The sequence below is a fragment of the Doryrhamphus excisus genome, linkage group LG9, assembly GCF_037039965.1.
Source record: "Doryrhamphus excisus strain RoL-2023G ecotype Guam linkage group LG9, RoL_Dexc_Guam_v1.1, whole genome shotgun sequence".
Taxonomy (NCBI): domain Eukaryota; kingdom Metazoa; phylum Chordata; class Actinopteri; order Syngnathiformes; family Syngnathidae; genus Doryrhamphus; species Doryrhamphus excisus.
This window is the reverse complement of record NC_136365.1, coordinates 21,863,095-21,877,774: the sequence shown is the minus strand read 5'-3', so window position 1 is coordinate 21,877,774 and position 14,680 is coordinate 21,863,095. Positions and strand designations below refer to the sequence as shown.

The following is a 14,680-nucleotide window of genomic DNA, read 5'->3' as shown; positions in this document are numbered from 1 at the left end:
TTATGCTTGATTTTTTTATTTTTAAAAAATTTTAAGTGAGTTTTTTTTTTTTTACATTTTTTACACTTCTTTTAAAAGCATTGAGTGTGTTTTTGTGGAAAAAAAGGGCATTAACTCAATGCTAAAATTCTGCTAAAAAACGTTATATTCCGTTTTTTTCCGTCGGCCTTCCAGGATTCTGTGAGATTCCTTGGAAATTATAAGCAGGGGCGGAGCTACCATTGGTTAAACACAAGCATCATATCTTATCTCATCATAACATATCATAATAAATGATTTTTATGGGTGTTTTAGCTTCAAAAATGGGGGTGTGGTTCTGAATTGGGTAAAAAGCTAGGAGACGGCGGTCCCAGAGATCTGGAAGACTGGACTTCCTGACTGAGACTGCTGCCCCCCCATGACCCGGACCTGATTAAGCGGAAGAAGATGGATGTTTTTTGCAATAATTTTCATCAAAAGGCGTACAACAATCAAGGTACTACTTGTAGTACCTCATCAGGACTACAATATAGTACATTACTTGAGTATTTATTTCAATATGTTACGTTTGAAGTATCACAGATACATACTTTACAAATATTTGTAATAACAAGCATAAGAAGAAATGAAAATTCCTACTTTTTCCGGTTTTACCACAGGTCAGGCTCCACCCACACAATCTTCTTCTGCTCCTCCCAGATGACGGTGCGTATCCTGGTGAGCAGGGAGGCCTGGTCACACCAGGAGTCAGGAGCCACTCGGTGATACAAACATGGCAGCTTGTCCAACAGCGGCTCTTGGCTCCTTGAACACATCAGCAGCTGCTCCTCCGACCAGCTCTGACGATGAAGCTTCGACCTGAAGAGAAGGTAGGACGTTAACGAGACACACAGCTGCAGATACCTGCTGGTGTAGGAAGGGCCGCATGTTGAGGATCTATTTGGGACTTTTTCCTGGAACGTCAGGGTGGTTTCCCGTACCTGAGTTTACGGGCGCTGCTGACAGACTGGCTGATGAAGATGATGATGGGGAAGATCTCAGCCCTGTGGAGGCGACGTACACAGTCCAGTCCGAGTGGCAGCACGCAGTGAATGCCCTGTGGGAGCAGGACCATCAACCTGAAGGAGCCTCATCATAATAAATACTGTATAATATAAAATACTATACTAAGTACTATAATAAAATACTGTCATAATATCATGAGGTCAATGTCACAGTTACAGGTTTGTCCTCTGAGGGCAACCACAACTGCAATGTGGACCACTGTGAAAACCAGTTTGACGCCCCTGCACTAAACGGGACATAATCGTTTCCAGCAAATTATCCAGAAAGTCAGGAAATGTGACAAATTTTTAAAAGTAATTGGTTATAGTTACTATTTACTTGGCTGCACGGTGGTCTAGTGGTTAGCGCACAGACCTCACAGCTCGGAGACCCAGAGTTTGCATGTTCTCTACCCCCCCCATTCCAAAAACATGCTAGGTTAATTAGCCACTCCAAATTGTCCATAGGTATAAATGTGAGTGTGAATGGTTGTTTGTCTATATGTGCCCTGTGATTGGCTGGCCACCAGTCCAGGGTGGACCCCGCCTCTCGCCCAAAGACAGCTGGGATAGGCTCCAGCACGCCCGTGACCCTCGTGAGGATAAGCGGTAGAAAATGAATGAATGAAAGTTTGTCTATGTTTGTTTGTCAATGTGGCCCACTGTGAAAACCAGTTTGACGCCCCTGCACTAAACAGGACATAATCGTTTCCAGCAAATATTTCAGAAAGTCAGGAAATGTGACTAATTTAGAAAAGTCATTAGTTATAGTTACTAGTTACTTGGTTGCACGGCGGTCTAGTGGTTAGCACACAGACCTCACAGCTAGGAGACCCGAGTTCAATCTCCCCGTGCATGCGTGGGTTTTCTCCAGGTACTCCGGTTTCCTCCCACATTCCAAAAACATGCTAGGTTAATTAGCCACAGGTATGAATGTGAGTGTGAATGGTTGTTTGTCTATATGTGCCCTGTGATTGACAGCTGGGACGTGAAACAAGATGGCCGGTTTGCGTTTTGTGGACAAAGTGCTGACCTTCTGCATGACCTTCTTCACACACTGCAGGGTGTAACAGCAGTTCCTTCCCTGCTCACACTCCTCCAGGAGCTCAGACTTCTGAAGGCGGACGGAATGATCACGTGCGCTCAACATCTCTGCGTTTTTTCAAAAATATCTTATTAGTCAAAAATATGCAGATTTAAGCGAATTGTACATACGTATGTATTTGAATACATTCGTCATAATATGTCTACTATATTGGTCATAGGGGTTAAAAGTGCGAGCTAGTTCATGCCTCGAGGGCTGTAATAATGTTCAAAACCGTATTTAGAAGGTCGTAAACAGGTTTTCTATGCTAGGATTATGAAAATATGAAACATATAAATAAGTAGATGAGACATTTTTATATAAACAATAACAAGATATTGCAGTCTACTTGTATAATTTCTACTACGTTACACTCGTCTGCACTCAGTGTGTATGCTAGCAGCCCCGCCTCCACCCAAGGGCTCACTCGGTTCATGCCGTTGTTCTATATGGGACGAACTTGCCAAGATGCTGAAACCAATGAGTGAACCCTCTTCCTGTCTGTTTGGAGGCAGGAGACAACGGAAACACACTCACAAGCACATGGCAATATATTGACGGAGACTATAGGGGTACTATTTCATGTCAAGAGGGCTCTAATAATGTTAAAAAACATTTCAAAAAACAGGTCGTAAACAGTTTTTTTGTGCTCTGACTGTGAAAATATTCCATGTATAAATAAGGAACCCTACATTGTGGAAATTCACTTATCACTGACAGTTGTGGAACTGATTAACCGTGATAAATGAGGGACTGCCGTGGAAAAAAAAAACGATATTATTCGCAATTCGTCTTACCCGGTTCACAGAGCTCAAATCCCTGCCAGCCTGCTACCTTCTTATCCAGGATGCGTCCCAGCATGGAGGGCAGTAACAGGACTGGTCTGCATATGGGGGGGAAGTGCGGGGTGACCAGCGTATACGGCATCAGGGTTACGCAACTCCTGGGTGCTGACGCGTCACCTACAAGAAGAGAACTATGAGCGATATGAAGAGTGCCGATGTCCTCTCACTTTTCCAAATGTGTCCTCGTACCCGAGTCGGCGCTCTTGGTCTTGTCGTTCTCCACGCTCACCCAAAGGGGGTTTCGACCCTGCAGGCCCAAGCTTACAATCCGCACCTCTTTCTGTCTGTTCTGGCCCACCAGGCGCCCCTCCTTTTAAGAGAGAACAATTAATTCCTGACTCCATGATTAATCAACTGTTTGGGGATTTGATTCATCCGTAGTCCTCTATGGAACCAGAGCTGGTATGTTTGGGTTTGAGCTGAAACAAGATATCCGCATCGGATTTGACTTTGGAAAGGCCGGTGATGACCAGGTTGTTCATCCGAGAGTACTGTCCTAAAGGCCTAAAGGACTTTATCTCCAAGGTCGCAAACATGTAATGTCCCTCCGATGTTCTCCGTCCTGATCCTATCCATCCTGGTCACTCCCAATGAGAACCTCAGCATCATCATCTCTGCTACCTCCACCCGTTCCATCCTGCCGTTTCTTCACCTCCTTTTTACCATCTCCATCGTCCTGGACTGTTGACACCAGGTACACCTTCTGTATCTCTTCTCCCTGTAACCTCACTCTTCCACTTGGGTCCCTCTTATTCACACACACATATATCCATTTTCAATGCTCTTCTCACTTCCTGTTTACCAATCTTTGCTACTTCCTGGTCCACAGCAGACGCCTCTTCTACTCTTCCTTCTCTCTCCTTTTCCTCATTCATCTAGTCTTTAAAGTACTCTTCCCATCTTACTGCTGGCATCTGTCAGTACTTGTTTCAGCTTCTTTGGTCCTCTGCTCTGCCTTTGGCGTCTTCATTGTCCTCACCATGAGGGCCATCATCTCTATTTGAACCGATACCTGGATCAGACATGACTCCACACTCATCATACCTTGTGAGACTTCCGGATTTGAAAGTTCATTTCTTCGATCGCCCGAATGAGACGTTGCTGCGCTCTGCGACACAAACCAAAGACAGGTTTTTCTCAGGTTCCTCGGGTTTCACGTCCAGCGTATCCACCTTGCGTATAAACACCTGTAGTAGTTGGCGACCAGCCCGCTGTGGAGTGCCAGGAGCTGGCAGGGGTGAACCTGACTGGCGTACCAAGAGCCGTCGGTGTCCGAGGGCCGGGTGTTGGTCACATGCAGGATGTCGTCGCAGGCCACGGCCAGAGTCCCGTTGGGACCTGCCGGGATGGTCACGTTGACGCGCACGTAGAAGGAGTCGCCGGATGACATTTCATTGTTTTGGAGTTGCTGAAGCAGGAGTTCATAATCTGGAAAACATTAAGAAGACACGGACATCCAAGTCGGCGTCGTTGCTGGAGGTCAACCTGTTCCATAAATCATGTCAGGGACCCTTTAAATGTTTAGTCGTTTTATATCCCTAATTTTCAATAATTTGTACGCAAAACAAGAACAAATTGTTAACCAAAAACATGCTAACCAGGGGCGGACTCTAACCGAGGCGCCACTGTACATACTGTGGGACGTACCATGTTGCCTGGGCCGAAGAGATAGGTGGCAGAGATCAGTGACCTGGCCAAGAGCCCACATAGCTTCTTCTAAGGTGGAATCCTCCAGGACTACCCTGAGAACCTTCTGGTTCTGTTGGTACCTCACCTGCAAACGGCGATGGCGGCGTCAGACAGCTTCACATACGAAGCGTCAAATCGACCTTGAGCTCACCTCGACGATCTGCGCTCCACGGCTGATTCCCACCGTGTGTGCAGCACTGCCTTCCGTGACTTCGTGCACAAACACGCCGGTCTTGTTCCCTCCCAGCACGGCCACCTGACTTAGCAGGGCGTCGCCCTGGAAGGAAATGGTGACCACGCGGCCGCTGATGCGAATCGCTTTTGGGCGGGAACGCACAAGGAACGGGGGTGCAAAGTTCTTGTCCAGGCTGGTGGGAGATTAGAGAAGATGAAAACAACAAAAACTTGGTGTGGAATCCGGTGACTGCTCCAAATCTAGATCGGGGGTGTCCAAAGCGAGGCGTTTTTTTCTTGAAATATGTAAATACAGGGCTGCACGGTGGTCGAGTGGTTGGCGCGCAGATCTCACAGCTAGGAGACTCGAGTTCAATCCCATTTTGCATGTTCTCCCCAGTGCATGCGTGGGTTTTCTCCGGGTACTCCGGTTTCCTCCCACATTCCAAAAACATGCTAGGTTAATTAGCCACTCCAAATTGTCCATAGGTATGAATGTGAGTGTGAATGGTTGTTTGTCTATATGTGCCCTGTGATTGGCTGGCCACCAGTCCAGGGTGGACCCCGCCTCTAAAATGAATGAATGTAAATAGAGTATATTACAGTATATAAATAAAGTGTATACAGTCAGTATATTCTCATCCTTTCATTCATCAGGATGTGCGCCTCGCTGGACACCCCCCCCCCCCCCCCCCCATCTCGAGATGTGTCTGAGACTTCCTGTTGGTTTGGGGATCTTCTCACCTGTACGTGTCGTTGGTTCTACCAGGCGTAAACTGTGATGATGTCTCTTTGTCATCATTCAACACTGGACAGAAGACAGGCTTTGTCATGTTTTGCCATCAAGGTGCTTTAACTGTGCAATAAACTGTGCAATAAACTGTGCAATAAATGTTGGTAAATTGTGTATATGTATACCTGTTTGTGTATGTGTGTGTTTTTTTTCATCATTGCACCTGAGTGTTTCATCATCAAGGGGCTTTAACTGTGCAATAAACTGTGCAATAAACTGTGCAATAAACTGCAATAAACTGTATAAACGTTGGTAAATTGTGTATATGTATAGCTGTTTGTGTGTATGTGTGTTTTTTTTCATCATTGCACCTGAGTGTTTCATCATCAAGGGGCTTTAACCGTGCAATAAACTGCAATAAACTGTATAAACGTTGGTAAATTGTGTATATGTATAGCTGTTTGTGTATATGTGTGTTTTTTTTCATCATTGCACCTGAGTGTTTCACCATCAAGGGGCTTTAACTGTGCAATAAACTGTGCAATAAACTGTGCAATAAACTGCAATAAACTGTATAAACTTTGGTAAATTGTGTATATGTATAGCTATTTGTGTATATGTGTGTTTTTTTTCATCATTGCACCTGAATGTTTCACACGCCAATGTGATGTCTCTTTGGCATCATTCAACACTGGACAGAAGACAGGCTTTGTCATGTTTTGCCATCAAGGTGCTTTAACTGTGCAATAAACTGTGCAATAAACACTCTGCAATAAACTGTATAAACGTTAGTAAATTGGACAGAAGACAAAGACAAATCTGGACAGAAGACAGGCTTTGTCATGTTTTGCCATCAAGGTGCTTTAACTGTGCAATAAACTGTGCAATAAACGTTGGTAAATTGTGTATATGCATAGCTGTTTGTGTATATGTGTGTTTTTTTTATCGTTGCACCTGAGTGTTTAACACTGCCAGTGGTTGGAGACCCCCCCCCCCCCCCTCACTGTAGGTTCGCAAAACTCACCACTGGGGAGGATCACAAAGTCGTCGTCCAATGAAAAATCATCAGTCTCCAATGTTTCCAGGCTGAATATTAAAAAAAAAAGCCTGTGTGAGATTTGGAAGTGAGGCATAAACGCAAACACAGGTATTTTTTCCAACATGTTTCGTAAACGTGGCGGCGCTGGGTGCCGGATGACTGACAGCTCAGACAGGTCCGACAGGTTAGACAAGCTGCCGTGATCACGTTGTGTCGAATAAATTCTTTCCTAAGCGTGTCACAGCGTGGACGCCGTGCCAACGCAGCCTGGCAGGCGTCCATCATAATTTGCCGAGGGCCAAGCCGGGCTAAATTTAACACACTCACCTGTTGTCGTCGTAAAGGGCCCCCTCTCTTCTGCGGAGAGACTGCGGACTGGGAGGTTCTACGTTTCGGGATCGGACGCTACTCGCCATTGCTTCTTCGCACTTTAAGATACACAAGGATATATTGAAATATTATTAAGATTTGTTTGTTTATATGTGCCCTGTGATTGGCTGGCCACCAGTCCAGGGTGTACCCCGCCTCTCGCCCCAAGACAGATGGGATAGGCTCCAGCACCCCCATGACCCTCGTGAGGAAAAAGCGGTAGAAAATGAATAAATAAATGCTCATAATGTCCAAAGTGATGCATACTGACAGCTCCCTCCTTTTTTTTAGCTTATTGCCTCCTTCCTGCTCTTTACTTTCTCTATCTGCAGTAGAGGGAAAAGAGTTGGATATCTTGTGGGTTCCGTGCAAAGTGATCCTGGTCATTTAGTGCCAATTATAAGTCAAATTACGAGCCGGTTTGAGGTGATCTTTCATTTAAATCTTTAACAATGTACATCTTTTGCTAGCGTAGCAAAACCAAACGACACACCTCTGAAGCAAAGGGACTTGTTGATGATGGGTTAATTGCGTCCATGCGGCATAGTCTCCGTCTATTTGGGAGTGACGAGTCTTTAAAGTTGGACCTTGAGCATTCCCAGTCAAGTTCCGTCTCCTATAAAAAAAAAAGAATCCTATTTCATTGTTTTTTCTTGGTCTACATGCTAACATGCTAATTCACGTGGGGTGACATGTTAGTACATCAGTTCTCTGCCAGTCTTGAGGGTGTTTGTCATGCAAACTGAAGGCTTCCTTGAGCGCCATCATCTGAGACCTCAGGGTGTCCTTCTCAGACAGAATGGAGGCGATTTGGGTCTGAGCCTCGTTTCTGGACAGGTATGCCTGCAGGACATAGAATTTGACTTGAATAGCGTTGTGGTGACATGTCCTGGTTTCAGTCGGTACAGTACAGAACAATAAAGAGATATCATCAGTTTGTCAATATAAGTTCTAATCATGGGACGTGAAAACATTTCTGTCCTGCTTTGTTTTCCTTACCTGGTCTCTCTCGGTCTGCAGCTCCCTCATCTGGTTCTGGATCACAGTGCTCCTCTGTTGGTGCATGTTACAGTCCAGGGTCAGCTGCTGCACTTGGAGGGTCAGACATTCGCTCTGATCCAGAAGCTAAACAACACAACACAACAGCGTCCAAAGATGGACGAACAAAGTGTCAGCACTGAGTTGGAGACGTTGGTAGCAGTGAGATACAGGAACTCTCCGTCATGGATAAACACACTATATAGAGGAGTAGTGGAGGTCGTTCTCCAAGGTCACTCCCCCGGTTCCGTTCCCACAGTGAACGCTACAGGACTTCATTCATTCCACACGCCATCCAGCTGGACCAGCTATTTATTATTAAATAGTACCGTATTTTCCGGACTATAAGTCGCACTTTTTGTCATTGGTTGGCTGTTCCTGCCACTTATACTCCAGAGCGACTTATACATGAAACAACTGTTTATGTTTACATAAACACTGGACACATTTTTTGGGGGGGTTTCTACCTAATTATGCATGTTTGGCCTTGTGCGACTTATACTCCAGTGTGACTTATGTATGTTTTTTTCTACAAAATTGTGCATTTTTGGCCTTGTGCGACTTATACTCCAGTGCGACTTATGTATGTTTTTTTCTACCTAATTATGCATTTTTGGCCTTGTGCGACTTATACTCCAGTGCGACTTATGTATGTTTTTTTTCTACCTAATGATGCATATTTGGCCTTGTGCAACTTATACTCCAGTGTGACTTATGTATGTTTTTTTCTACCTAATTATGCATTTTTGGCCTTGTGCGACTAAGACTCCAATGCGACTTATGTATGTTTTTTTTTCTACCGAATTATGCATTTTTGGCCTTGTGCGACTTATACTCCAGTGCAACTTATGTATGTTTTTTTCTACAAAATTATGCATTTTTGGCCTTGTGTGACTTATACTCCAGTGCGACTTATGTATGTTTTTTTTCTACCTAATTATGCATGTTTGGCCTTGTGCGACTTATACTCCAGTGTGACTTATGTATGTTTTTTTCTACAAAATTGTGCATTTTTGGCCTTGTGCGACTTATACTCCAGTGCAACTTATGTATGTTTTTTTTCTACCTAATTATGCATTTTTGGCCTTGTGCGACTTATACTCCAGTGCGACTTATGTATGTTTTTTTCTACCTAATTATGCATTTTTGGCCTTGTGCGACTTATACTCCAGTGCGACTTATGTATGTTTTTTTCTACCTAATTATGCATTTTTGGCCTTGTGCGACTTATACTCCAGTGCGACTTATGTATGTTTTTTTCTACCTAATTATGCATTTTTGGCCTTGTGCAACTTATACTCCAGTGTGACTTATGTATGTTTTTTTCTACAAAATTAAGCATTTTTGGATTTGTGCGACTTATACTCCAGTGCGACTTATGTATGTTTTTTTTTCTACCTAATTATGCATTTTTGGCCTTGTGCAACTTATACTCCAGTGCGACTTATGTATGTTTTTTCTACAAAATTATGCATTTTTGGCCTTGTTTATGTATGTTTTTTTCTACCTAATTATGCATTTTTGGCCTTGTGCGACTTATACTCCAGTGCAACTTATGTATGTTTTTTTTTCTACCTAATTATGCATTTTTGGATTTGTGCGACGTATAGTCCGGAGCGACTTATAGTCCAGAAAATACGGTAATACGTACACAGTGATACGTACACTTTGACCGGTTGAGCAAGGCATCGAACCAGGAACCCGCAGATTCCGAAAACCGCCATTCTTTGGCGAGTCACGGACAAGTTGAATCACCACACTCACTTTTTGCTTCTCTCTGTGCAACTGTTCATTTTCTTCTCTGGAACATTTCAGCTGCTCCGCAAGCTCCACCTGGCTGTCTATGGCCTCGGCTAGATCCTGGGCCAGGATGTCCTGATGAGCCTGACAAAGAGCGAGAGGAGATGAAACGCAAACGTGTCGCCTGAAAGCGATGGTGAAGCTGCTACTCTTACAGGGTTCAGTTTTTCCATCTTCAGCAGCTGGCAGCGCAGACTCCGTACTTCCTCTTGCAGTTGAGACGCCTCGGCGACGGGGACGCATCGGAGAGAGCGCCGCTTCTGGAAGTCGCTCTCCGTCTGGGCCTTCTGCAGCTCTGTTTGAAGCTGATATATCTACAGGATGGACACATGGACATCTTCTAACGGCGGGCTTGGAAGAGGTGGCCGTGGACCGGGAAGTCTGAGATTCCCTACTAACGCTGCTGTCCTCATTAGCAATGACGACAAACCTGCAGGTTGAGATCATGGAGGCGCATACTCATGGCCGACTTCTCCTCAATGGCCGTGGTGTAGCGCGCGTACAGGTCGCACTTCTCTTCCTTGAGGTTGGTGACTTCCCGTTGCAGCGAGCACAAGTGCCTCTGAACGCGTTTATACTCGGACTGGAGGCTCCGGGACTTCTCCTCATGCTCCATGACCTGCTGGATCTCAGACTCCAACGAGGCGCAGCGAGCATTCATTCTTCCGGCCTCACAACGGGCTTCCTGGAGCTCGTTCTGCATCCCGGTCACTGCTCGGATCAGGTACTCGGTCAGTTCCGAGTACTTTATCAGGCCTGTGAGGAGTCATTCAAGGAGTCATTCAAGGAGTCATTCAAGAAGTCATTCAAGGAGTCATTCAAGGAGTCATTCAAGGAGTCATTCAAGGAGTCATTCAAGGAGTCATTCAAGGAGTCATTCAAGGAGTCATTCAAGGAGTCATTCAAGGAGTCATTCAAGGAGTCATTCAAGGAGTCATTCAAGGAGTCATTCAAGTCAAAGCAAAATAAACGACACGCGTTTTCCGGCAAAAGAACTGAAGTAACCAACCACTGAATCTTGACGGTTCAGTACTGGGCTTGTGTCCGGTGACTTGAGTGTACAGGGTCGGGTAGTGGATCATGAGGCTCTCCAGCAGAGCCACAGCACCGTTTCTACCCTGCGTGCGAAGTAGATCCATCATATGGCCTGGAAACATTTCACATTATCATCAGATTCAATTAAAACAGGTCATTTCGCTGGAATGGGTGCAGATTCTCAAAGAACTCGAAAGCTTCCTGTGCTGGTTATGGAGTGTAGCTGCTCTATAGGAGTCCACAACTCCGTACAAAGGTCTGATACTTTGTTGTAAAAGTCTGACCCCCCTCTGGTGAGCTCGGATATGCTAATGTTGACAGGTCCGAAAAAACTAAATAAAACTAAACAAACCAAAAATGCAGGCTTTTCCTCTCCGTGGAAGGACGGCAATGACAAGAACCACAGAACCACCGCCGCGCAGTGCTTCAGTGCACACGCCGCCATCTTGTGTAGCACAACTTAGCAGCAGTGTATAAGCATATATAGGTAGTTTACTTATTTTAATAACTTATCGCGTCCACAATTTCATAAACCATCAATAAAAACATCAAAAGTCGCAAACAAACAAGGTTGTGCTACACAAGATGGCGGCCTCGCGGCGACAAAAACGTACGGCTCATTCGTTTTTCTACCCCTCCAGGATGAAGTGAGTACTGCAGCGCCTCCACGTACGATACATGTATTTCTGTGTATTTTATCGTCCGATTAGCAAGAATAATGACGTCACACTTCCATAGGAGACATGACACAGGCTGCAGGAAGTCATGGCGTGTCATTCATGTTCCTCGGAATCACTGCAGCGTCAGCGTTATTGATCAGGAAATGTGCAAATTCAGCAAGTTTTACTTAAAAATTGGACAGAATTCTTTGTACAAAATATTACTAATACAGTTTGATGGACAAATAAATACTTTTTTATTTTTCCAATATAAAATTCCCTATATATTCAGAGAATATTTATTAAAATGAAAATGAAAATTTATTGTATTAGTTTTTTTAATTAATTTAAAAATAAAATTAATACTTATTGTATTAATTGTAATTTTAATTGAGAGCTGAAATATGAGGGATAAGTCGCAATGTAATGACAAAAAAAAAACAACAACAAATAATATGTATTGTTTGGAAAATTATGTTATGGAAAAAGTTCTAATATAATGGGAATAAAGTTATAATATTAATGGAATAATGTGGTGATATTACAAAAAGAAAACAATGAAGTTGAGAAATGTATAAAATAAATTAAAACAACAGCAAAGAGTCAAAGTTGCATCCTTTCATTCATCATGATGTGGCATTCATTGGAAAATCTTTGGAAAACTCTGCAGACTTTTCCAAATGTAAAAAAAAAAAAAAGATCGTACTTGTTCTCATGGAGCGGTTGGTCAGGTTGTGGCAGGAGAGGATCTCATCCTCGTCCATCTCCGTGAGCACCCTGGCCTGTCGGAGGTACGGGATCACGATGCACGGCCGCACGCCCAAGGAGATCCGATGGCGATTGTCATTAATGAGTTCCCACAGTTCTTCCTCGCCTTTCTCCTTCAGGTCCAGACCTTCTGGCGTACTCTCTCCCGCCATCCTCGCCGTGTGTTTGTGTGAGTCGGCAATAAAAGCGTCTCGTCGCTGGATCCCCGGCGACAAAAAAACACACGTCAGTGACTCATTAATGGAACTTGACGGGAACGGCAGGCGGACTGGAAGAGGAAGAACCAGCAGTGCCGTATGAATGCGGCGTCTTTCCACACCCATGTTTGTTTGCGTGGAATCACGTGTGAGGAAAACCTGTAATTCAAGACCTTTTGTTGAAGTACAGTAAGGGACTGACAACATACAGTGAAGCTGAATGGACAAATAAAATCAGGGGATGTTGCATCACGTTTAAGGATAATAACACTAATAATAGTAACACTAATAGTACTAATAATAGCAGTGCTACTATAATAATAACACTACTGAGATGTCAGGCATTATAATTATAATTATGTTCCAGTCAGAGGACAAAAACAAACATTGTGATCCGAGTTCAAAGTCCTGGTTGAAACGAGGAAGTGAAGGCATCGCCACTGTAAACTATTTAACGTACGAGGTGATAGGGTTGATCTATTTTTAGCTTTGTTATTACGTCCTGGTGTGTTAGCCGGCTGGCTACTGCGCTGCCAGTGATTGAGGCATACGGTACATACTGTATATCGGGGGTGTCAAACATACGGCGTGCGGGCCGGAATGGCTTTAATCCGGCCCGAGAGATGATTTTATATATTATAAAAATGGATAGCACTATAATAATTGCGTTAACTGTTTGGCTAACTGTTTATATGACAATTCATTGTGTTTACTCACAACCGAGACATCAGAGCCTGAGTGGAAGCTAGCAGGGTTAGCTTTGTGTGCTCCGTGAGAATAATGTAAGTGTCATAAATGTCTTCTATATGCGGTTGGAACTGCATGGGTGACTACATCTTCCTTAATCACAAGCACAGGCATTACAATTTGTTGAAAATGTTGTAGCAATTCAGCTTCAATTCAAATTTTTTTTGTCGATTTTCCTTACAAGGCCAGCTAGGTGGCCCACAGTGGCAACAAAAAACTATTCTATCAGCCAATTATGATGTAAGTTACTAATTCTTGAAGTTACTAGCAAAAATGAAAATCAGGCGTACCTACGTATGACAATGTACTCAAAGAAATAAATGATAAATAACGGTATTGTAGCAACCTGGCGGCAAGGTATAGCTTCAGTTAGCGTTCGCAATCAAAGCTAACTCCAACAAAATATTACAGTGGTTTTTAGGTTAGCTAAACGCCGGCGAGGTTTAGCTTCAGTTAGCGTTCGCAATCAAAGCTAACTCCAACAAAATATTACAGTGGCTTTTAGGTTAGCTAAATGGCGGCGGGGTTTAGCTTCAGTTAGCGTTCGCAGTCAAAGCTAACTCCAACAAAATATTACAGTGGCTTTTAGGTTAGCTAAATGGCGGCGAGGTTTAGCTTCAGTTAGCGTTCGCAGTCAAAGCTAACTCCAACAAAACATTACGGTGTCTTTTAGGTTAGCTAATCGGCGGCGAGGTTTAGCTTCAGTTAGCGTTCGCAATCAAACAACAAAATATTACAGTGGCTTTTAGGTTAGCTAAACCGGTTTCACAGCCAGCAAGATGAAGACATTAGTTAACATGCAGGAAAAACACCGGCACGCCTTAAAAAGACCTAACACTCTAATTATAATTACAATGCTGTAAATGTAGCACCCAATGGGGTACCAGCCAGTGCCTTGTTGTACAAGTCCTTAGCCTGGCTAAATACAGAGGGTTGTGTCACACCCCACGTAAAATTTTGCCAAACCAAATTTTACAAATAATTCTAAAATCCTAATTCTAATCATAAAATCAATTATCATGTGTTTTGTTTTAGATACGCAGACACGCCACGCCACCGTCCGACATGACACGTGTAAATACTACCCTCTAGCGGTGAGCAAATTCATTACACGGCAAGTGTCGCCCAGCTCTCTCATCGATGTACTCTAAATGCGGCATTTTTGTCACACAAGTCTATCAAACTTTAACTTTTGAGCAGATATTTAGAAAACAAGCATATACCAGGATATTGTTGACTTTTAAATACCTCTCCCATTGATCTCTGGTTCGGCACTTGGGGTCTGGTTCGTGTTTGGCGATGACCAACCGTCGCTTGTGTATGACGTCACCAACCACAATGTAAACAGAAAACACGTGAGGGATCAATTATGAATGAAATGGATGAATGGACATTTAAGATGAATTTACCTCCAACAAAGACAAGTGGCTACACTGGCTAGTGGCTAGCATGTTGGCATATAGGCAGTAGATATGGAATAT

At 43.8% G+C, this 14,680-nt stretch overlaps 1 protein-coding gene across 2 annotated transcripts; it reads right to left on the bottom strand.

Moving 5' to 3' along the window:
• Positions 1-512: 512 nt before the first annotated feature.
• Positions 513-14,509, bottom strand: card14 (caspase recruitment domain family, member 14). Of its 2 annotated transcripts, XM_058068404.2 has the most exons (21): positions 14,448-14,509; positions 12,194-12,452; positions 10,803-10,940; positions 10,224-10,549; positions 9,949-10,107; positions 9,758-9,877; positions 7,955-8,080; positions 7,658-7,798; positions 7,449-7,571; positions 6,914-7,014; positions 6,572-6,633; positions 5,559-5,622; positions 4,792-5,008; positions 4,599-4,725; positions 4,139-4,379; positions 3,996-4,059; positions 3,141-3,261; positions 2,904-3,068; positions 2,056-2,174; positions 960-1,075; positions 513-837 (listed from the first exon to the last, which is right to left on the bottom strand). In XM_058068404.2, exons 1-21 carry the CDS (start codon positions 14,454-14,456, stop codon positions 630-632), a joined length of 3,006 nt encoding a protein of 1,001 aa, XP_057924387.2. In that variant the 5' UTR covers positions 14,457-14,509; the 3' UTR covers positions 513-629. The 2 variants fall into 2 exon arrangements, with proteins under 2 accessions (XP_057924387.2, XP_057924360.2); XM_058068377.2 differs by lacking the exon at positions 14,448-14,509 and having other exon boundaries at positions 12,194-12,774.
• Between the last annotated feature and the right edge of the window lie 171 nt (positions 14,510-14,680).

Excerpts from the sequence above, each read along its gene's own strand:
- card14 (XM_058068377.2), bottom strand. The coding sequence starts at position 12,659 with ATGTTGTCAGTCCCTTACTGTACTTCAACAAAAGGTCTTGAATTACAG. Across the intron at positions 4,726-4,791 it reads GTGGAGCGCAGATCGTCGAG|GTGAGGTACCAACAGAACCA; the intron begins GTGAGCTCAAGG and ends CGCCGTTTGCAG. Across the intron at positions 3,069-3,140 it reads GACCAAGAGCGCCGACTCGG|GTGACGCGTCAGCACCCAGG; the intron begins GTACGAGGACAC and ends CTCTTCTTGTAG.